General features: G+C 46.9%; 1 protein-coding gene across 3 annotated transcripts in view; it reads right to left on the reverse strand.

The window, feature by feature from the left end:
- Positions 1 to 25,203, reverse strand: part of ARFIP1 (ARF interacting protein 1) — a 182,014-nt gene that overhangs the window by 126,671 nt on the left and 30,140 nt on the right. For all 3 annotated transcript variants that reach the window (XM_073645296.1, XM_073645300.1, XM_073645306.1), the window contains one exon: positions 4,125 to 4,226. In XM_073645296.1, the coding sequence (XP_073501397.1) occupies positions 4,125 to 4,226 (102 nt within the window). The remainder of the gene's footprint in view (positions 1 to 4,124; positions 4,227 to 25,203) is intronic.

The raw sequence follows: 25,203 nt of genomic DNA on the forward strand, positions 1-25,203 counted from the left end.
TTTCCCACATGTCTACTTTACATCAGAACAATTTTGGAAAAAAAAAAATGTTGGTAGGAAGTTTGAAGGGTTCAAAGTTCATCAGCAATTTATCTTTTTTCCAGCAAAATTTACAAAACCATTTTTTTAGTTACCACATCACATTTGAAGTCCCTTTGAGGGGTCTTTATGACAGAAAACACCCCAAAGTGACACCATTCCAAAAACTGCACCCCTCAAGCTACTCAAAACTACATTCAAGAAGATTATTAACCCTTCAGGTGCATCACAGGAACTAAAGCCACATGGAAGAAAAAAATGAACATTTTTATTTTTATAACAAAAATTTTCTTTTAGCCTAAATTTTTTAATTTTCACATGGGTAACAGGATAAAATGCATCCTAAAATTTGTTGGTCAATTTCTCCTGAGTACACCGATACCTCATATGTGGTCATAAACCACTGTTTGGGCACACGGCAGGGCTCAGAAGGGAAGGAGCGCCATTTTACTTTTTGAATGGAAAATTAGCTCCAAAAGTCAAATTGCGCTCCTTCTCTTCTGAGCCCTGCCATGTGCCCAAACAGTGGTTTATGACCACATATGAGGTATCAGTGTACTCAGGAGAAATTGACCAACACATTTTAGGATGCATTTTATCCTGTTACCCATGTGAAAATTAAAAAATTTAGGCTAAAAGAAAATTTTTGTGAAAAAAAAAGTACTTTTTTGTTTTCACAGATCATTTTGTGAAGCACTTGGGGGTTCCAAGTGCTCACTATGCATCTAGATAGGTGCCTTGGGGGGTCTAGTTTCCAAAATGGGGTCACTTGTGGGAGAGCTCCACTTTTTAGGCACATTAGGGGCTCTCCAAACGCAACATGGTGTCCGCTAACAGTTTGAGCCGATTTTCCATTCAATTTGTTTGCGGACACCATGTTGCATTTGGAGAGCCGCTGTGTGCCCAAACATTGGAGCTCACCCACAAGTGACCCCATTTTGGAAACTAGACCCCCCAAGGCACCTACCTAGATGCATAGTGAGCACTTGGAACCCCCAGGTCCTTCACAAATTAATCCGTAAAAATAAAAAAGTGTTTTTTTTTTCCACTTTTTCATTTTTATGAATCAATTTGTGAAGCACCTGGGGGTTCCAAGTGCTCACTATGCATCTAGATAGGTGCCTTGGGGGGTCTAGTTTCCAAAATGGGGTCACTTGTGGAGGAGCTCCAATGTTTGGGCACACAGCGGCTCTCCAAATGCAACATGGTGTCCGCTAACAAATTGTCGGCTCAAATTGTTAGAAGACACCATGTTGCGTTTGGAGAGCCGCTGTGTGCCCAAACATTGGAGCTCCCCCACAAGTGACCCCATTTTGGAAACTAGACCCCCCAAGGCACCTATCTAGATGCATAGTGAGCACTTGGGACCCCCAGGTCCTTAGCAAATTAATCCATAAAAATAAAAAAGTGGGTTTTTTTTCACTTTTTCATTTTTATCAATCAATTTGTGAAGCGCCTGGGGGTTCCAAGTGCTCACTATGCATCTATATAGGTGCCTTGGGGGGTCTAGTTTCCAAAATGGGGTCACTTGTTGGGGAGCTCCAATGTTTGGGCACACAGGGACTCTCCAAACGCAACATGGTTCCAATTTGTTAGCGGACACCATTGTGTAGTGCATGTCAGGTTGGTGTGCGGTGTGGTATATTGTAGTGCATACACACACACACAATCTCATACGCTACGCTACGCTACAACACACACCAACCTGACATAGCCTCCTCAGCTGAGTACGCCCTAGACTGGGATGAGCGGGACGGGCGGGACATTTTGTGTGCTTTGTGCGTGTGTAAAAAAAAAAAAAAAAAAAAAAAATCAAAACTTTATTATAGTGTGAGTGTACGTGTGTGTGCTTGGTGTAACCTTCTGCAGTCACGTGTGGGGCCGGTCAGGCGTAGGGGCTGGTCAGGCGTAGGGGCCGGTCAGGCGTAGGGGCCGGTCAGGCGTAGGGGGGGGCTGAGGAGATGGAGGAGCCAGAAGCAGCAGCAAGGGGGGTGATCACTGGGGCAGGAGCCGGCAGCAGCAAAAGGGGGGTAGGAGGCCGGCAGCATCGGGGGGTGATTACTGGGGCAGAAAGGGGAGCAGGAGCTGGCAGGAGCAGGGGGCTGATTACTGGGTTTTCGGGGGGGGGGTGATCACTGGGAAAGGGGGGGGGTGAACACTGGGAACAGGGGGGGGTGAACACTGGGGGAGGGGGTGATATCACTGGGACTGGGGGATGGTGGGTTTGATCACAGGAGCAGGGCATTTACACTGAGCCTGCTGCTGCTGTGATCACAGTCCACCGGCTGTCAGAAGGAGAGCAGCAGCCGCTGGATGAAGACGTGGGAGAGGGAGCAGGTATCAAAGTGGAGGGGGGGGTGGAGAGGGGGAGTAGAGGGGGAGTGGAGGGGGGGGGGTGGCGGCAATACTTACCGCTGATCAGCGGTGGCGGCGGCAGACGCGATCCACAGGGTCCGCAGCAGGGGGTCCGCAGCAGGGGGTCTGCAGCAGGGGGTCCGCAGCAGACGATCTAGGGTTGGGAAGGTGCTGGGAGGTTTCAGCCATCCCTCCATATCTGATTGGAGCTAGTATCCATGTGACGCTAGCCCCCCAATCAGATCTGGGGGGAGGGGGGGAACAGAGGTGACACTCCCCCCAGCCAATGGCTGATGCTGTAAGCATCAGGCAATGCCCAGATTTAAATATTACACCAATTTTCATTGGTGAAATATTTAATTCATACCGATTGGCAGTTTCACTAAAAGTGAAAATGAAACAGCCAATCGGAGGGGTCCCAGGCACGGGGGGGTTAATCCACCCCCCGGGGGGTCGACTTCAGGATGTCCAGTTGCAGTAGCAACTGTGACACCTGAGCGACCCCGCTCGCAGGCGCTGCAGGGGCTCTTTCCCTCCATGTCACAGATGCTGTGACATGGGTCGGGAAGGAACTGTTTTCCATGTCACAAACGGTGTGACACGGGTCGAGAAGGGGTTAAATCAGGATCTTATGCTAAATAATTTTTTTACATTACAATCACAATGTAAAAAGAAAATACCCTACAAAATTAGAAATCTTCACACTGGCCACTGGGTTATTTTTAGACACATTTTCTCTACTTCAGAAAGAGTTTATGGCAAGGCTTTGTATTGAAGCATAATTATAATGACAAGTAACACCTTTGTACACAGCTGATAACAGGATCCCCCAATCCCAATAGGTGATATCACAGATGACCCTGCCCACCTGCCCTTTAAAGGGACCTTTTGCACAGGCTCATTAGATGCTTCAATAAAAAAGATAGGGTCAGAGCCTGTTCATTTTGGCTGTGTGCATGTGTTCTTTCCTGAAATAGGAAGTTAGAGTCTAAAAAAAACAAAACCCCATGGGTGATCTGCTGTAGATTTTTTGCACTACAGTAGCAGCAAAAGACATGAGAGTTTACCAGGTTTTTTTCCACAAGGAGTGAGAAAGATCTGCAGTAGAACTTATCGCGATTTTAATTCTGAAGCACAAGAAATTACGCAGTAGACCGTCACAGTCAGATTGCAATAAAGATAACATAAGCACCAAAATTTATGAAAACTACACAAATATCACATGCTACCTTTAATGCAGATTTGTCATGGGTCAGTGCTAAAACCCACAGAGGAAAATGTAGACATTTGAACGTGCCCTCAAGATCAGGCAACATCATTTGACTTTTTTCCCCTCTCCCCATGTAGGGTACTTTCATAAGAAAACCTAAATTAAACTAAAAGTGGTCTATATTTGCAACCATAATAGCCCCTAATATTTCTACATTCACCGAAACACAAATATTAGGGGCTAAAACTTCGGCAGTGGCCATCGTCACAACTGTTTCACTATATACCTATGCATTATAAATGTTATTAGGAGTTGTAAATCAAAAACTAAAGGTTGTAATATAACTAGGCAGTAATATCACCACTCCTGTCCATAAATTGAGTCTGGTATTACATCAGAATACAAGAGTTAATGCATTACAAGGTGACTTCTAAACCAATATTGCCTTAGAAAAGGAAGTTAATATACTCAAACCCAAATACTTTCTCAATTATTCTATGCCAAGTATACAAATAAATACCATATTGAAGTTGTGCTCTACAGTTTCGTCAAAGTCTCCATTGCTGGTTACAGAGATTTCAGCTGCTGCACTTCTGGGTGAATCATACGCCATTGTGAGTTCCTAGAAAAAAAATTTATGTGTTAAGTTCAGTGAAAATCAACCTCACTTACCAGCATATGAGCATAATATTCAGAAGGTTTATAGATATAGCAGAGGCCAGAAGTTGCAATGTAGAAACTGGGGATTATAAAATTACCTATACTACGGTGGTATGCTCATATTACTAAATTGGTATGGTTAGACCGCAAGAAAATAAGCAAGTTTGCAACTGACTTGTTTTTTCTATCTGTTGTCATTCACTTGCAATGTGAGTTTATAGGTTACAGTTTACAGCTTGTTGTCATGGAGACGGACCACCAGAGGCTGACCGAGTTTCCGCAGTAATTACATTCCAGGCTGAAAAGGAAGCCATCTTTCTGCAAGTCTGCAGATTTCTATACAACTGTTAGCTGATCAGCACCCTTTGTCAGCTCCTGAGCTGCTTTCATTAGTCCTGCAAGATCACCAGCATCATCATTTTCCAGAGCAATTCTCCTAATCACTGCTCAATTATACAAAAAGGAACAGTTAACTCTATACCAAAATACAATAAGTGTACTGAAAGACCGTTAATTTGTCACAGTACCAGGTGAAGCTACTGACGAGAACTGTCACAAGGAGTGCCCCCCGCCCCAACCCCAGCAACCAGAAGGTAAGGAGACTGCAGAGGTGTGTGCTGCTCAAGACAACTTAAGAATAACCCTTTAATTACAGCACTGCATTTGTCATTTAACACAGATGGCAACCCCAATGTTTAGGAAAAGTTCCCAGCATAATCTTAAAGCCAGCTTTTTAATATTGTGGCACTGGTTAATATAATCAGCTGGACTAGTCCAAAAAACGTGTGCTCAGTGCAGACTAGTCTAGCCCCTCAAGCAAATATTAAGCCCATGGAGGTGTGATTTATGTCTCTGCAGTGCTCCTCTGCCTTCACTCTGCTCTCTAAAATCACTCAAATAAGCAGCTATAGGCATAACTAAGTATGTACAGTGATCTTTGGCCTAAGTGCCAGTGCCCTGGAATCACACTGCGCATACCCAAAGTAATCCAGGGAGATATAAAAAAATGTTGTACTGTCCCTGCCCTCAATTTATGACAGGCGTGACAGGAGCTGCTCCTCACTGCTCCCCCCTCCAATCTGGGACATTACAACACACAGCAATGTCAAGCTCCCAGCTGTAACAGCCAGTCTGAGAAGAGGCAGCGTCACGCCCCTGCCATGTCCCCTCACCTCGAACTGTAGACAAGGAAACATTATCAGGAGGCTGGTTTGACAGCAGCTGCTCTTCACTACTCATTCCTCTGGACATTACAGCTCCATGCAGTTTCTATCAGCCAGTCTCCTAATAGCTGTTTCTCTGCAGAGAATAGGGTGCATGGCCACAACCCCTCTTTCTCAGGCTGGCTGTTACGCACAGCGGGAAACTGCACACTGCGGTGTGATGTAACATCCCAGACGGGAGGGGGGGGAGCAGTGAGGAGCAACTGCAGTCACACGGCATTACAAGTTTTATTAAGATAATAGAAGTGCACTGGGCATCTCATCTTTATAGTTAATGAGGGCAGGGACAGTAATTTTTTTTTTTTTTTTTTAATCTCCCTAGAGTACCCCTTTAACGAATGAGTATTTCCTTGTGTGTGCTTACAGTGGCACACTGTTCTAGTACTGAGCCGTCGGGTAGAAGTTTCTCACGCTGCGAGAGGTGATGTCAGTCAAGTTAAAGGGAATCTGTCATCCCCCTGGGAGATATCAGACCTCTAGTACACTGTGTGCAGAATTATTAGGCAAATTAGTATTTTGATCACGATACTTTTTATACATGTTGTCCTACTCCAAGCTGCATAGGCTTGAGAGCCAACTACCAATTAAGTAAATCTGGTGATGTGTAATGAGGAGGGGTGTTGACTAATGATATCAACACCCTATATAAGGTGTGCTTAATTATTAGGCAACTTCCTTTCCTTTGGCAAAATGGGTCAGAAGAGAGATTTGACAGGCTCTGAAGAGTCCAAAATTGTGAGATGTCTTGCAGAGGGATGCAGTAGTCTTGAAATTTCTAAACTTTTGAAGAGAGATCACCGAACAATCAAGTGTTTCATGGCAAATAGCCAACAGGGTCGCAAGAAGCGTGTTGGCCAAAAAAGGCGCAAAATAACTGCCCATGAATTGAGGAAAATCAAGCGTGAAGCTGCCAAGATGACATTCGCCACCAGTTTTGCCATATTTCAGAGCTGCAACGTTACTGGAGTATCAAAAAGCACAAAGTGTGCAACACTCAGGGACATGGCCAAGGTAAAGAAGGCTGAAAAACGACCACCTTTGAACAGAAACATAAGATAAAATGTCAAGAATGGGCCAAGAAATATCTTAAGACTGATTTTTCAAAGGTTTTATGGACTGATGAAATGAGAGTGACAATTGATGGGCCAGAGGCTGGATCAGTAAAGGGCAGAGAGCTCCACTCCGACTCAGACGCCAGCAAGGTGGAGGTGGGGTACTGGTATGGACTGGTATCAAAGATGAACTTGTGGGACCTTTTCGGGTTGAGGATGGAGTGAAGCTCAACTCCCAGACCTACTGCCAGTTTCTGGAAGACAACTTCTTCAAGCAGTGGTACAGGAAGAAGTCGGTATCGTTCAAGAAAAACATGATTTTCATGCAGGACAATGCTCCATCACATGCATCCAACTACTCCACAGCGTGGCTGGCCAGTAAATGTCTAAAAGAAGAAAAAATAATGACATGGCGCCCTTGTTCACCTGATCTGAACCCCATAGAGAACCTGTGGTCCATCATAAAATGTGAGATCTACAGGGAGGGAAAACAGTACACCTCTCGGAACAGTGTCTGTGAGGCTGTGGTGGCTGCTGCACGCAATGTTGATCGAAAACAGATCAAGGAACTGACAGAATCTATGGATGGAAGGCTGTTCAGTGTCATCATAAAGAAAGGTGGCTATATTGATCAATAATTTTTTTGGTTTTGTTTTTGCATGTCAGAAATGTTTATTTCTAAATTTTGTGCACGGATATTGGTTTACCTGGTGAAAATAAACAAGTGAGATGGGATTATATTTGGTTTTCATTAAGATGCCTAATAATTCAGCACAGTAATAGTTACCTGCACAAACCGATATCCTCCTAAGATAGCCAAATCTAAAAAAAAAAACACTCCAACTTGCAAAAATATTAAGCTCGGATATTTATGAGTCTTTTGGGTTGATTGAGAACATAGTTGTTGATCAATAATAAAAATAATCCTCTAAAATACAACTTGCCTAATAATTCTGCACACAGTGTATGGCCATACAGGGTATAGAAAAGTAAATCTATACATACCTGTATGGCCCATAGCAGAGGTCTGATTGCAGAGAAAAGCCCTTTAATCAATTCTTTTTTCCACAGGCTTGGCGTCCGGGAGACGCCAAGCAATCCCCGCCTATGTGCTTAATATTCCCCTAAATCCAAGCCTCTCTGCTTAATTATCATATCCCCATCTCCCCTGCACATCACTGAGCCCTGTGACGTGCACTGTGCTCCCTGACTTCTGGGCATGCGTAAAGTGCCGCTCACATAGAGCGCGCTTCGCTTCATCCCGGCCCCTACCTATGCTCTGCGCCGCAGATCACAGGTAGACTGGGCCGAGATGAAGCAGGGAGCACAATGCATGTCACAGGACCCTGCAAAGTGCAGGGGAGTTGGGGATATGATAAGTAAGCAGAGAGGCGGGGATTTAGGGGAATAATAAGCAGATTGGCGGGGATTGCTTGGTGTCCCCCGGACGCCAAGCCTGTGGAAAAAAGAATTGACTTAAGAGCTTTTCTCGGCAATCAGACCTCTGCTATGGGCCATACAGGTATGTATATATTTACTTTTCTATCACCTGTATGGCCATAATAGAGGTCTGATATTACCCAGGGGGGGGTGACATTCCCTTTAAAGCAGTTCACAGCTGGTGGATCACACAGAGGTTACCATGAGAACCGCTGGCTGTGACGTTTGGTTACCCTAAATGGGGTATTCCCATCTCCAAGATCCTATCTCAATATGTATTAGGTGTAATAATATTAGCAAATACCTCCAATTAGAAATGTAGTATAGCATTTTTGATTCGCTACGCCACTTACCTCATGTTCCGGCAATACAGGACCTTCGGTGTCCACGGTTATGACCACTAGCAGCTAGCTAACTCACTTTATCAGTGGACGTAACCATGGATACCCAAGGTCCTGCAATGCCTGCACATGAGGAAAGACATAGCGAATCAAAAATACTATACTACATTTCTAATAGTAGGTATTTTGTAATATTATTACACCTACTACATATTGCCTCTTGAGAAAGCCACCTTGCATGAGGCGAAACGCGCGTTGAGGTGGTTCTTTCCATGGGTTCCTGCACTTAGCACTTTAAATTTTGGGTCCTATCCTCTGGTAAGGTTTTTTTGAAATTATTGACTGTGGGTATAATGCGGATGGAACTTAGTCCCAGCTATAATGCTAATGATGGTTTCCCAGCTGTCTTACTTTCACTCTCTTTTATGCTATTTACCTTACCTTGGGAGCCCTCACTCCATAACAGATATATATGGTATGGATATATGTGGGGGAGGTCACCAGTTGTTCAGTGCTGCTATTTCCTGATCCTATGTCTATCTATCTTTAAAATGCTGTGATTTCTTGATATTTATGTATAAATAAAGATCCTCTTTCTAAATAAGTCACTCCATGTCTTCTCCTTGTTCTTTACATATTGGGAGAGGATCTTGGAGATGAAAATAACCCTTCAATGATGTCACCGCTCGTCACTGCAGCCAGGTTCTGACGCTATTCTCATTCTGTTATGACAGGTGTGGTGAGCGGTCACGTTACTGATGTCAACGCTCATCACTGGCTCCGGATGCGGATGTAGCAGAGTCTAGGATAGTCGCGGGACCTCCTTATGGATTTACGGCGGACCCTTGTGGATTACTTTCATTTTTGCTACTAAATGGGTAAACAAAGGTAATTGTTGGGGGGGGGGTTACAATTAGGCTGTGTGCCCACGTAGCGTTTTTCAAGCGTTTATGCTGCGGAATTTCCGCAGCATAAACGCTTGTGAAACGCTAGGTAATCCGCACCCCATGGTCCCCAAGGGGATTCCGCATGTTCTATGCACATGCTGCGGATTTTTCCGCAGCGTTTATGCTACGTACAAAAATCCGCAGCATGTCATTTAATTTTGCGGAAGCGCAGCGGAACTCCCGCCATTGACTTGCATTGAGACGCATAGAAACCGCGACTGTACATTTTTACAAGCGGCTTCTATGCGTCTCTATGTGCGGATGGTACCCAGTTCTGGAGGAGAGGAGACTCTGATCCAGACCTGGGTACCATTCTACCTGTAAAAAAAGAATAAAATAACAAATAAAGTTTATATTCACCTGTCCGGCGTCTTCTCTCTGAATGCCAGCAGCGCTGAAGGACCTTCGGTGACGTCACAGTCATGTGACAGAAGGCCCTTCACCGCTGTGTCTCGCGATATGCCGGCAGCCGGGAACCAGACAGGAACGAGCGCTGCTGCACACACCGGGGCCTCGGGGGTGAGTATAGCTTTATTCGTTTTTATTTTTACGGTCACACTATATAAATCCATGCTGTTTGCATGGATTTATACAGTGTGACCTAGTTGTCAAGCACTTTCCAAGTGATGCTATCGCCTGGAAAGCGCTTGTCAATCTGCATGCGGAAACGCATGTGAACCCGCATGTGGATCCGCATGTATTCTGCAGGAAAAACGCATGCACAATCTGCATGCGTTTTTTTCTGCCAGGGAGATGCAGAAATGCTGCAGAAATTTTCTGCTTCATTTCTGCATCGTGGGCACATAGCCTTAAAGGACTTTTCTTTGTGTGCTTATTTCTTTTCACTATGGGGTTAGTAATGGGGTGTCTGACACCTTTCCATTACTAACCACAGGGCTTGATGGCAGCTGTGATTTTTGACAAATCACAATAGTTTTAGCTTTAACCAACCATTAAACCATGTTCAAATCAACCTTCAAACTGTTCTTCCAGCTAAATAAAACGTTTCAAAAGAAGAGGCTACCATATGAAATAATGCTGGCCTAAGGCTACATTCTCACCTAGCATATCCGCGGCAGCAATATCCGCAGTGACCTTTCCTGCTGTAATACCAATGTGAACAATGAGCGCGGGAACCACACATGTCACCCTATGCATTGCACTATCCTTAGCATAAATCGACATGCTGCGGGTCTCAAACACACAGCACAGCCTGTCAATTTACACCATGGATAAATTTCATAGCATGTGCACAAGTTTCCTTAAAAGAAATCTGTCAGCAGAATTTCACCAACCAAACTGACGACTCCTTTGTCTGAAATCATACAGCTTAGAGACTGTCAGCCAAACTGGAGGGGGCGGCACCGGCCGGGAAATAGAGCTGGAGTGACAGAGGCTTCAGATCTACAAATAGTTCTGCAGCCTCATTTGCATATTGATTAAAAGCTGATTTCTCAGTAACAGTGTAATGGATTGGCCATGTCTTTGAAAGAGCTAAATATAATAGTTTGGGGTGTGTGGGGGGAATCTTGCTAACAGATTCCCTTAAAAATCTCACGCACTATTGTGGCACTGTAAAACACAGTGGACTTAACACAAGGGAAAACATAGCAGAAAATATGCAATATTTTCGCAAGGTGGGAACTTAACCTAACATGATAATTATGGGTAAATGCCTCCATAAACATGTACGCTCAAATAAAGTGGGCCCCCCATGTAAACTACATTCTGGGGCTTCACTCATATATACTTTATCTGATGATCTCACCAAAGCTAAGGAGAAATGCTCACCCTCTCCCAAAGTGAAACTCCACTCCTGGCACCTCATTTTTAGAATTGCTTCTATAGAAATATACAGTTGTATACAAATAATAATGAAAAAAAAAAAAACACTGCAGTGCATCATACTAACTCCACGGTTCTATCATACCATGGATCTCCCGTTCTTCGTGATGTAACACCTATGGTTTGATGCAGTTTTGCAATAAAACTCAAAATTCTGACAAGCACATCCTCGGGGTAGGGGGGAGTCAATGTGTGCTCACTGTATATGGCCCCATAGAGTGTTGTACCAGCAGGAGTAAGCTTTGTGACTTTCATGGGTCTCTTGTCATCAGCACTTATTAGGCAGGCATGTTGGAGAAACTTTCTTTTTATCCCATACTACACAGTGTAGATTAGATATTCTGCTTTTGGCACCTCATGAACAATATGACCCTGGTATGTAAATAGATAAAGGGCACCTGTTACACTGTTAACAAGGTCTACATAGCAGTAACAGCCTTTACTTATTTACTAGTCAAACAGCACCACCTACTGAACAGCAGCAGAACAACACCACACTTAATTTAAAGCAGCCTATAATAATAAAAAGAAAAACGTCAGCTCACCTACATGGTATGAGATTCACAATACACAAAACATGTACTCCAAGTACCAGACAGAAAAAAAATAGAACAAAAACAGCATACGAATAATTTAAAAATGTTAATTTATTTTGGATATATTCAAAGCCACATAATTGAAATCCAGCACCAATGTAAATGTAAAATAGCTTTTCAGGCAAAGTCTTATGTATTCACTAAAGACTGAAACGCGTCTGGGCCTTTACATGTAGTCTTTGGATTTTGTAGCTTTTAATATATCCAAAATAAATATACATTTTCTGAGGATTCGTATGCAGAATCTGTTCTATATTTTCAACCTATAATGACTTCAATCAATCAATCAATAATGCAAATAACAAGGAGTACAGTGCCCAGCTTAGATTAGTGGAGCAATTATTTCACGGCCATAAATTCATAAGGTATCACCTAATAGTAGCGGCAGAAAAGCTGTAATTAATTTTATATGTAATAAAGCAGCTTCTCTGTATTTACAAGGCCAATATGACTGACTAGTTTTGATCAAACGACAGTGCGACTACATTTATACCAATAGGATTCATCATTGTAAGGCTAACAACAATGGTAAAGCTAGAAAAAAATAAGAAATTTTAGATAGACCCATTTGGGATATATACAGCTACCCACCATAGTATACCACACATTGTCAAACTATACAGTATAGGACATGAGATATACACACACACAAACTAAAGAGAGTACAGCAGCACACTGTATGCAAACACTGAACACGTGAGCGCACTTCACCAGCCATCAAAGTCTGTTTTTATTAGCGTTGCATCTTACCTGCCCTTTATATTTGTAGGCTTTTGCCACAAGAGAGGAATGTATGATAAATATTAGATCAAGGTCACATCCGAAAAAAAGTCACCTAGTTGCAGCTGGTGGGCTCACATGAATTGGCCAATTGGCCAAGTCTATATAGTAGTAATGAAGTTTCTATAACACACATTCAATGTTTTTGTACATCTTCGCACTTAGAATGCTGCTGTATTCTTGCAATGTTATACGTGGCAGCGGTCGCTGAAGCATCGGACTATAGCTGTGGAACAATATCCGGCTGGGTATAGGAGCCAAGACCGCGCTATAGCAATCGCAGCCAGCCTCAGCACAAGCTCGCGCTAAGGCAATCGCAGCCAGCCTCAGCACAAGCTCACGCTATAGCAATCCCAGCCAGCCTCAGCACAAACTCACACTATAGCAATCCCAGCCAGCCTCAGCACAAACTCACACTATAGCAATCCCAGCCAGCCTCAGCACAAGCTCACACTATAGCAATCGCAGCCAGTCTCAGCACAAGCTCACACTATAGCAATCGCAGCCAGCCTCAGCACAAGCTCACACTATAGCAATCCCAGCCAGCCTCAGCACAAGCTCACACTATAGCAATCGCAGCCAGCCTCAGCACAAGCTCACGCTATAGCAATCGCAGCCAGCTTCAGCACAAGCTCACACTATAGCAATCCCAGCCAGCCTCAGCACAAGCTCGCGCTATAGCAATCGCAGCCAGCCTCAGCACAAGCTCACACTATAGCAATCGCAGCCAGCCTCAGCACAAGCTCACACTATAACAATCGCAGCCAGCCTCAGCACAAGCTCACACTATAGCAATCCCAGCCAGCCTCAGCACAAGCTCACGCTATAGCAATCCCAGCCGGCCTCAGCACAAGCTCACACTATAGCAATCCCAGCCAGCCTCAGCACAAGCTCGCGCTAAGGCAATCGCAGCCAGCCTCAGCACAAGCTCACGCTATAGCAATCGCAGCCAGCCTCAGCACAAGCTCGCACTAAGGCAATCGCAGCCAGCCTCAGCACAAGCTCACGCTATAGCAATCCCAGCCAGCCTCAGCACAAGCTCACACTATAGCAATCGCAGCCAGTCTCAGCACAAGCTCACACTATAGCAATCGCAGCCAGCCTCAGCACAAGCTCACACTATAGCAATCGCAGCCAGCCTCAGCACAAGCTCACACTATAGCAATCGCAGCCAGCCTCAGCACAAGCTCACACTATAGCAATCGCAGCCAGCCTCAGCACAAGCTCACACTATAGCAATCCCAGCCAGCCTCAGCACAAGCTCACGCTACAGCAATCCCAGCCGGCCTCAGCACAAGCTCACGCTATAGCAATCCCAGCCGGCCTCAGCACAAGCTCACACTATAGCAATCCCAGCCAGCCTCAGCACAAGCTCGCGCTATAGCAATCCCAGCCGGCCTCAGCACAAGCTCACGCTATAGTAATGCCAGCCAGCCTCAGCAGGAGCTCGCGCTATAGCAATCCCAGCCGGCCTCAGCACAAGCTCACGCTATAGTAATGCCAGTCAGCCTCAGCACAAGCTCGCGCTATAGCAATCGCAGCCAGCCTCAGCACAAGCTCACACTATAGCAATCGCAGCCAGCCTCAGCACAAGCTCACACTATAGCAATCGCAACCAGCCTCAGCACAAGCTCACACTATAGCAATCGCAGCCGGCCTCAGCACAAGCTCACACTATAGCAATCGCAGCCAGCCTCAGCACAAGCTCACGCTAAGGCACTCGCAGCCAGCTTCAGCACAAGCTCACGCTATAGCAATCCCAGCCAGCCTCAGCACAAGCTCGCGCTATAGCAATCCCAGCCGGCCTCAGCACAAGCTCACGCTATAGCAATCGCAGCCAGCTTCACCACAAGCTCACGCTAAGGCACTCGCAGCCAGCCTCAGCACAAGCTCACGCTAAGGAACTCGCAGCCAGCTTCAGCACAAGCTCACGCTATAGCAATCCCAGCCAGCCTCAGCACAAGCTCACGCTATAGCAATCCCAGCCAGCCTCAGCACAAGCTCACGCTATAGCAATCCCAGCCAGCTTCAGCACAAGCTCACGCTATAACAATCCCAGCCGGCCTCCGCACAAGCTCACGCTATAGCAATCGCAGCCAGCCTCAGCACAAGCTCACGCTATAGCAATCCCAGCCAGCTTCAGCACAAGCTCACGCTATAGCAATCGCAGCCAGCCTCAGCACAAGCTCACGCTAAGGCACTCGCAGCCAGCCTCAGCACAAGCTCACGCTAAGGCACTCGCAGCCAGCCTCAGCACAAGCTCACGCTAAGGCAATCGCAGCCAGCCTCAGCACAAGCTCACGCTAAGGCAATCGCAGCCAGCCTCAGAACAAGCTCGCGCTATAGCAATCCCAGCCAGCCTCAGCACAAGCTCACGCTATAGCAATGCCAGCCAGCCTCAGCACAAGCTCAAGCTATAGCAATCGCAGCCAGCCTCAGCACAAGCTCGCGCTATAGCAAATCGCAGCCAGCCTCAGCACAAGCTCGCGTTATAGCAATCGCAGCCAGCCTCAGCACAAGCTCACGCTATAGCAATCGCAGCCAGCCTCAGCACAAGCTCACACTAAGGCACTCGCAGCCAGCCTCAGCACAAGCTCGCGTTATAGCAATCGCAGCCGGCCTCAGCACTAGCTCACGCTATAGCAATCGCAGCCAGCCTCAGCACAAGCTCGCGCTATAGCAATCCCAGCCAGCCTCAGCACAAGCTCACGTTATAGCAATCGCAGCCAGCCTCAGCACAAGCTCGCGCTATAGCAAATCGCAGCCAGCCTCAGCACAAGCTCGCGTTATAGCAATCGCAGCCAGCCTCAGAACAAGCTCACGCTATAGCAATGCCAGCCAGCCTCAGCACAAGCTCATGCTATAGCAATCCCAGCCTGCCTCAGCACAAGCTCGCGCTATAGCAATCCCAGCCAGCCTCAGCACAAGCTCACGCTAGAGCAATGCCAGCCAGCCTCAGCACAAGCTCACGCTATAGCAATCGCAGCCAGCCTCAGCACAAGCTCACGCTATAGCAATCGCAGCCAGCCTCAGCACAAGCTCGCGCTATAACAATCGCAGCCAGCCTCAGCACAAGCTCACGCTATAACAATCGCAGCCAGCCTCAGCACAAGCTCACGCTATAGCAATCGCAGCCAGCCTCAGCACAAGCTCACGCTATAACAATCGCAGCCAGCATCAGCACATGCGCACGCTATAGCAATACCAGCCAGCCTCAGCACAAACTCACGCTATAGCAATACCAGCCAGCCTCAGCACAAACTCACGCTATAGTAATGCCAGCCAGCCTCAGCACAAGCTCGCGCTATAGCAATCGCAGCCAGCCTCAGAACAAGCTCACGCTATAGCAATCGCAGCCAGCCTCAGCACAAGCTCGCGCTATAGCAATCGCAGCCAGCCTCAGCACAAGCTCACGCTAAGGCACTCGCAGCCAGCCTCAGCACAAGCTCACGCTAAGGCAATCGCAGCCAGCCTCAGCACAAGCTCACGCTAAGGCAATCGCAGCCAGCCTCAGCACAAGCTCGCGCTATAGCAATCCCAGCCAGCCTCAGCACAAGCTCACGCTATAGCAATGCCAGCCAGCCTCAGCACAAGCTCACGCTATAGCAATCGCAGCCAGCCTCAGCACAAGCTCACGCTATAGCAAATCGCAGCCAGCCTCAGCACAAGCTCGCGTTATAGCAATCGCAGCCAGCCTCAGCACAAGCTCACGCTATAGCAATCGCAGCCAGCCTCAGCACAAGCTCACACTAAGGCACTCGCAGCCAGCCTCAGCACAAGCTCGCGTTATAGCAATCGCAGCCGGCCTCAGCACTAGCTCACGCTATAGCAATCGCAGCCAGCCTCAGCACAAGCTCGCGCTATAGCAATCCCAGCCAGCCTCAGCACAAGCTCACGTTATAGCAATCGCAGCCAGCCTCAGCACAAGCTCGCGCTATAGCAAATCGCAGCCAGCCTCAGCACAAGCTCACGTTATAGCAATCGCAGCCAGCCTCAGAACAAGCTCACGCTATAGCAATGCCAGCCAGCCTCAGCACAAGCTCATGCTATAGCAATCCCAGCCTGCCTCAGCACAAGCTCGCGCTATAGCAATCCCAGCCAGCCTCAGCACAAGCTCACGCTATAGCAATGCCAGCCAGCCTCAGCACAAGCTCACGCTATAGCAATCGCAGCCAGCCTCAGCACAAGCTCACGCTATAGCAATCGCAGCCAGCCTCAGCACAAGCTCGCGCTATAACAATCGCAGCCAGCCTCAGCACAAGCTCACGCTATAACAATCGCAGCCAGCCTCAGCACAAGCTCACGCTATAGCAACCGCAGCCAGCCTCAGCACAAGCTCACGCTATAACAATCGCAGCCAGCATCAGCACATGCGCACGCTATAGCAATACCAGCCAGCCTCAGCACAAACTCACGCTATAGCAATACCAGCCAGCCTCAGCACAAACTCACGCTATAGTAATGCCAGCCAGCCTCAGCACAAGCTCGCGCTATAGCAATCGCAGCCAGCCTCAGAACAAGCTCACGCTATAGCAATCGCAGCCAGCCTCAGCACAAGCTCGCGCTATAGCAATCCCAGCCAGCCTCAGCACAAGCTCACGCTATAGCAATCGCAGCCAGCCTCAGCACAAGCTCACGTTATAGCAATCGCAGCCAGCCTCAGCACAAGCTCGCGCTATAGCAATCGCAGCCAGCCTCAGCACAAGCTCACGCTATAACAATCGCAGCCAGCATCAGCACATGCGCACGCTATAGCAATACCAGCCAGCCTCAGCACAAACTCACGCTATAGCAATACCAGCCAGCCTCAGCACAAACTCACGCTGTAGTAATCCCAGCCAGCCTCAGTACAAGCTCACTAGAAAATAATTTTTAAGGACTGTATATGTCTGTACAAAGCTGCTCGACAGCAGTGGCGGTAGGTGCCCTTTGTAATGAGCAATAAATTAAAGATGTGGAGACAACGCAGCAAAATTGTAAGTAAATTGCTATTTTGCTAGTCTTTAGAAGCACTTGGCAGATGGGAATAGCGTGACGTTTACATCATCTTTATTTGCTAGGTTATAGAATGTAATCTATTCTTCTCTTGGGCATTAAGCCCCCGTCTCACATAGCGAGATAACTAGCGAGATCGCTCCTGTGTTACGGTTTTGGTGACACAACAGCGACCTCACCAGCGATGTCGTAATGTGTGACACTTTGCAGCAATCAGGCCCCTGCTGTGAGGTCGCTGATCGCTGCAAAGTGTCCTGGACCATTTTTTGGTCGCTGCCCTCCTGCTAGTCAGCACACATTGCTGTGTGTGACCAGCGGGAGCAAAGATCAGGCTGGTAACCATGATAAACATCGGGTTACTAGGGGCACACGCGCACCTACTAACCAGTTGTTTATCATAGGTACGAGCCTGCTAAAGTGAGCGGTAACCGCTCACCGTAGCAGAGTGGTAACCATGATAAACAACGGGTTACTAGGTGCGCGTGTGCCCCTAGTAACCCGATGTTTACCATGGTTACCAGCCTGCTCCTGCTCAGCAGGCTGGTAACCAGGAGCAGGACATCGTGGAAAGATTCTTTCCATGATGTCGCTGCTCCCCTGATCGTTGGTGAGCCTGCCTGTTTGACAGCTCACCAGCGACCACATAGCGACGCAGCAACGATCCCTGACAGGTGGTATCGTTGTCGGGATCGTTGAAGCGTCGCTAAGTGTGACGGGGCCTTTAGAGGCCAACTGTATTTACTGTTCTTTAATGGGATTAACAGTAGACAGTTCAGAAAAGGTCATCTACAAATAAAAGTTAGCACATAACTTTACAATCTTAGATGTCAGCTCAGGCTTTCTTGCCCTTTGACCATAATGAACACTAATAGAACATAAAAGGACATGGGGGTCCTGCACACACCTTGTAGACTGACTTTACGCACTGAAATAAAAAGTAACAAGCTGCCATCAATAATGCAATATATTCTTTTCCTTCCACTATTTTGCATACACAGCAGAGACGTACATCATCAAGATACGTTGTATCCATTCAGACAGCTAATAAACTAGGAGGGCACAAGGGATACATTTCATGGGTCATTGTTTATTTACAAGGAGTAATAGAACGGCTGCAGGAGGCACAATGGAGCGTGGACAGGTAGCGGCCTCAGGTTCCTAGGTGCGCATTCTACACAGGGTTTTCCTAGTTAATGGGGAGAAACAGATTTTATTTCACTTACAGATGGTAGGTTTTTCTGTACAACAGAAAATATTTAACAAAATATTTAACATAAAATATGACACCGCTTAAAGCTGCCAGAAAATAAATTCTTATATTCCCAAGATAACAATAAATGGGGAAACGCACATCTATATTACAGTCAGTCATCTGTTCCGGATAAGCAGGACTGGCAGTTATAATATTGTACTGGACCATTTTAAGGATGATCAAATATTGTTCTCAGTTTTGGATCCCAATCGGTGACAGCATGCTGGAAAGAGGCTGGAATATAAGCTGTAAGATCGCATGCTGGGCACAATGGACTACAAGTATGTTTGATTAAGGTTGAAGTGCTGTCTCCTCCTTTTCTTCACTGTGGGACGTGCACCAGGATGCCCAGGATTCGCATGGTCCGTGACAACAGTCAGCTAGGGTCAGCGTTTGCAAATCCTATTTGGACAGTGGTTGTGTGGTGGTGTACACATAAAAGTACACCAACACTCTTATGATCTCAATATTTCACCTAACAGGGTAAACATTTTGCCATTATTTCTGGTAATAGATGAGGAGGGTTCTATACTTTTTACACTTACAAGTGCTTCTCACTAAATTAGAAAATCATCAAAAAGTTAATTTATTTCAGTTCTTCAATGCAAAAAGTGAAACTCATATATTATATAGAGTCATTACAAACACAGTGATCTATTTCAAGCGTTTATTTCTGTTAATGTTGATGATTATGAAAGTTAACTGGCTAGTAAATTTGGAAAAAGGCATATACCTAAAAAGATATGCTATCCCTAAATTTGACAAGATATGGGGTCTATGGATTGATGGCTCTGGTTTGACATCTAGGGAACTGAGGAGATTTCACTTCGGCTTGCTTTGAGCTACGTTTATATGATGCCTCAAATTAAAATTCTTTGAAAATTAATAAAAATGTTATTAGTACTTCCACAAGTTATATGTAATTGGATTGACTATTGTTACTATGTTCAAATATTTGTTCATCTAATTATGCTGGCTTTGCAGAGCCAAGATGTATAAATAACTCATGTTTAATGCTTCTTAAAGTTGGGGGGTGGAGAACTGTGTTTCTCCAATGTTTGTCTGGTGTTTTTTTTTGTTTGTTTGTTGTTTTATTTACCTCTGTGAAAATCTTTATAGAAATTAATGAAAAAAACATTTGATTTAAAAAAAAAAAAAAAAAAAAAATGTTGATTATGGTTTACAGCCAATGAAAACACAAAAGTCATTATCTCAGTAAATTAGAATACTTTATAACAACAGCTTGAAAAATGTTCTTAAAATCCAAAATGTTGGCCTACTGAAATGTATGTTCAGTAAATGCACTCAATACTTGATCAGGGCTCCTTTTGCATCAATTACTGCATCAATGTGGCGTGGCATGGAGGCGATCAGCCTGTGGCACTGCTGAGGGGTTATGGAAGCCCAGGTTGCTTTGATAGCAGCCTTCAGCTCATCTGCATTGTTGGGTCTGGTGTCTCATTTTCCTCTTGACAATACCCCATAGATTCTCTATGGGGTTAAGGTCAGGCAAGTTTGCTGGCCAATCAAGCACAGTGATACTGTTATTTTTAAACCAGGTATTGGCACCTGTCCACACTGCCAAAAGCACCAAGTCCGGCTGGAGAATGAAATTTCCATCTCCAAAAAGCTTGTCGGCAGAGGGAAGCATGAAATGCTCTAAAATGTCCTGGTAGACGGCAGCGCTGACTTTGGTCTTGATAAAACACAGTGGACCTACACCAGCAGATGACATGGCTCCACAAACCATCACTGATTGTGGAAACTTCACACTAGACCTCCAGCAGCTTGGATTGTGGCCTCTCCGCTCTTCCTCCAGACTCTGGGACCTTGATTTCCAAATGAAATGCAAAATTTACTTCCATCTGAAAACAACACCTTGGACCACTGAGCATCGGTCCAGGTCTTTTTCTCCTTGTCCCAGGTAAGACGCTTCTGGCGTTGTCTATTGGTCATGAGTGGCTTGACACAAGGAATGCGACACTTGTAGCCAATGTCCTGGATACGTCTGTGTGTGGTGGCTCTTGAAGCAATGACTCCAGCAGCAGTCCACTCCTGAATCTCCCCCAAATTTTTGAATGGCCTTTTCTTAACAATCCTTTCAAGGCTGCAGTTATTCCGGTTGCTTGTGCACCTTTTTCTACCACACTTTTTACTTTCACTCAACTTTCCATTAATATGCTTGGATACAGCACTCTGTGAACAGCCAGCTTCTTTAGCAATGACCTTTTGTGGCTTAGCCTCCTTGTGGAGTGTGTCAATGACTGCCTTCTGGACATCTGTCAAGTCAGCAATCTTCCCCATGATTGTGGGGCCTACTGAAACAGAATAAGGGACCTTTTTAAACGCTTAGGAAGCCTTTGCAGGTGTTTTTTGTTAATTATTCTAATTTACTGAGATAATCACGTTTGTGTTTTCATTGGCTGTAAGCCATAATCACCAACATTAACAGAAATAAACACGTGAAATAGATCACGCTGTTTGTAATGACTCTGTAATATAGGAGTTTCACTTTTTGTATTGAAGAACTGAAATAAATTTACTTTTTTGATGATATTCTAATTTAGTGAGAAGCACTTGTACATTTTTGGATTAGAGAGTGCCGGACACCTTTAAGAGACATTTACTGCTAGGACAATTTGCTCACTTTGATAAGCAGAAACCAAACCTAAGCGAAAACAGACGGATTTTGGTAAGAACTTACCTGTAAAATCCTTTTCAGCGAAGGAAGGAAGGGAGACACAGACATTACTAGTGGGTAGGCGGAGCCCACACAGGATAGAACACCTCAGATTACAAAAAAGTGTTGACCGGCCCCTCCAGCTTGGGCTCCTCCTACTCCAGCTCTCCAGTCCGTACACAAGCTAAGGAAGAGCAATTAACACCAGCGGAGCAACACAACCCCTTCTGAAAAACTTAGAAAAAAGCAAGACGACAGGTTATGCATATAACAGAAAAAAACACACAGTCCCAGGTACTACTCACTGGACCTGACCACTGCGATGAGCTGGCAATGCTGGAACAGAGCCTTAGCGCGCCGACCTCAGCCCAGATAACCGCCATCAGAGAAGGGTCACGCCGCATCTGAAAACACAACAACACACTTCTGCCATGGAAGGGAGCTGTGTCTCCCTTCCTTCCTTCGCTGAAAAGGATTTTACAGGTAAGTTCTTACCAAAATCCGTCTTTCAGCAGCAGAATGGAAGGAAGGGAGACACAGACATTACTAGTGGGACGTCCCAAAGCAGTCCAGAAATTAAGGGTGGGAAAAAACAACAAAGGCAGATTCCCAACAACTTAGATAAATGCGCAACCAGCGCTAAACACAAGTTAAGGAGATAACCTAAACTACAGCCGCCTGCAGGACCCTACGTCCTAAGGCCGCATCCGCGGAAGCACTGACGTCCACCTTATAAAACTTTTGTAAAAGTGTGGACGGAGCGCCAGGTAGCCGCCCGGCAGAGTTGAGCTGCCGAGGCCCCTTGATGAAAAGCCCACGATGAACCCACAGCTCTCGTGGAGTGAGCTGGAATCTTAATTGGGCAAGGCTCGCCCTTAAATCGGAAGCTCGTTGACCATGACGACGACCTGCTGGAATCACAAAAAGTGAGTCCGACTTCCGAAAACCTTGAGTAATAGACAAATAGAACTTTAACGCCCGCACCAAATCCAAAGTGTGCAAGGCCCGTTCCTTTGCATTCCTCGGCTCTGGACAGAGCGAGGGCAACACAATATCCTGGTTAACATGAAATTGTGACACCACCTTAGGTAGAAAGTCGCCCCGTGTGCGAAGCACTACACGATCCGGGTGAAACTCCAGAAAAGGAGGCGAGCAAGAAAGAGCTGCCAACTCCGAAACCCTTCTCAAAGAGGTGACCGCCACCAGGAAGGCAACCTTCAAGGAAAGCAATGAAAGGCTAACAGAGTCCATAGGCTCAAAAGGCCCATGTTGAAGAGCCTCCAAGACAAGATTGAGCCGCCAAGGAGTCACAAGTGCCTTCCGCGGCGGAAATTGACGGATTACCCCGCGAAAAAAGGAACGTACGTCCCTACGCGAGGCGATAGCCTTCCGAAACAGCAAGGATAGAGCGGAAACCTGACCCTTCAGGGTGCTAACTGCCAAACCCTTGTCCAGCCCATACTGCAAAAAGGCCAACAAATTGGGAATGGAAAAAATCCTCGGGTTCCTTGAAGAACCGGAACACCACGAGAAGAAGGCTTCCCAAGTCTTGTGATAAATCCTAGTGGTAGCAGGACCTCTGGCCGCTCGCAGAGTGGCAATGACTTCGGCTGAAAATCCTTGACGGGTCAAGATTTCGGTCTCAAGAGCCACGCCGTCAAACGCAGAGACTTCAGGTCCGGATGACGAATGGGCCCCTGGGTTAACAGGTCCGGACGAAGTGGAAGTGGAAGCGGAGGCACTGCCAGAAGCGACACCAGCGTTGAGAACCACGTCCTCCTTGGCCAATCTGGGGCCACCAACATAGCCGAGACTCTCTCCAGTTTGATCCGACGTAACACCAGAGGAAGTAAGGATATCGGCGGAAACACATAGATCAGCTCGAATTGGTCCCACGGAGCCACTAGAGCATCCACCGCCACAGCCTCCGGGTCCTTGTACCTGGACATGAACGTCGGTAACCTGGCGTTGAACCTGGATGCCATCAAATCCACTTGGGGAGTTCCCCAACGGGAGCACAGTAGTGCAAAAACTTCCGGATGAAGACTCCATTCTCCGGGATCCACCTTCTCGCGACTGAGGAAGTCCGCCGTGATATTCTGGACTCCTGGGATGTGAATCGCGGAGATGGCTGGAACCCTGGCTTCGGCCCATACCATGATCCGAGAGACCTCCATCATGAGCCTGGAGCTCCTCGTCCCACCTTGATGGTTGATATACGCGGCCGCCGTCGCGTTGTCTGTCTGCACTCGGACTGGCAGACCGCTTAAAGGGACCGTCCAGTGTTGGAGGCAAAGGAAAATCGCCCTCAACTCCAGGAGGTTGATCGGCAGGACAGACTCTTCTGACGACCATACTCCCTGAACCCAGAGATCGTTCCAGACCCCCCCCCCCAGCCCGTCAGACTGGCATCGGTGGTTATGACCGACCACCGCGGAAGGAGGAAGGACTTTCCCTGGGATAACGCTTCTGGATGTAACCACCATCCTAGAGACTCTCGCACCCTGTGGGAGATGATGACACTGCGATCCAGCGAAGCCTGCGATCGATCCCAACGGGTCAGAATGAGCATTTGGAGACCCCTGGAATGAAATTGAGCAAACGGGACCGCTTCCATTGACGCCACCATCAAACCCAGAAGGCGCATACACCTTCGAAGGGACATTGCTGTCGAAGACTTCATAACCTGTACATGTTGACGAAGACTTGCTTGCTTGTCCGGAGGCAAGGACACCACTGCCCGTACCGTGTCAAAGTGCATCCCCAAAAACAGGATTGACTGCGACGGTTCCAGAGATGACTTCTTCCAATTGACTAGCCATCCGAAGTCCTCCAGGAGCTGAAGGGATAGATTGCGAGCCCTCACCGCCTCCTCCTCTGTGGACGCCACAATCAAAAGGTCGTCTAGATAGGGAAGAATTGTCACCCCCTGCCTTCGAAGGATCGCCATGAGAGGCGCCAGAATTTTTGTAAAAACTCTGGGCGCTGATGCCAACCCGAATGGCAGGGCCACAAACTGGTAATGGTCCTGACCTATGGCAAAACGTAGGAAGCGCTGGTGAGCCCTTCCGATGGGAATATGCAAATAAGCGTCGCGAATGTCGATTGACACTAAAAAATTGTTCTGCGATAGAGCCGCCACAACTGAGCGAAGCGACTCCATGCGAAATTTCCGGGTCCGGACATGCAGATTCAATTTTTTGAGATCCAGAATGGGGCGAAATTTGTCCTCCTTTTTGGGGACCACAAAGAGGTTGGAGTAAAACCCCCTTCCCCAATCCTCCGGCGGAACCGGCACCACCACACCATTCTGCAGAAGGGAATCGACCTCCCGCCGTAGAGCGGTAGCTAGCTCGGGCTCTGACGGAATGCGAGATTGGCAAAATCTGTCCGGGGGTCGAGAAAGAAACTATGAAATAGCCTGCCGACACAACCCGCGTCACCCAGGCGTCTGAAACGTGGGACGCCCAAGTCAACTCGAACTGGAGCAGGCGACACCCCCACTCGAGGACCCTCGAGTGAAACCCTGGCGTCAGTCCGCCTTAGCGGGCTTTTTGTCAGCTTCCAGTTTGTCTTGACGGAAGTTCTGTTTCCAGGGAGTGTGGGATTTCTGAGAGATCTTTTTTCCCGAAAACGAGGGACGACCCGATCCCCAAGAGGGCTGACCAAACCGTCCCCTGGGCCGAAAGGGCCGCCGACTACTACCGTCACTAGACTTGCCAGACGCAGAAGCCACAGCTCTACGCTGCGGTAAAGCCGTTTCTTTTGCCTTGGCCTTCGCAATCAGT

This window comes from Phyllobates terribilis, unplaced genomic scaffold, assembly GCF_046119375.1.
Source record: "Phyllobates terribilis strain yellow unplaced genomic scaffold, ASM4611937v1 Scaffold_1__5_contigs__length_1240528914, whole genome shotgun sequence".
Taxonomy (NCBI): domain Eukaryota; kingdom Metazoa; phylum Chordata; class Amphibia; order Anura; family Dendrobatidae; genus Phyllobates; species Phyllobates terribilis.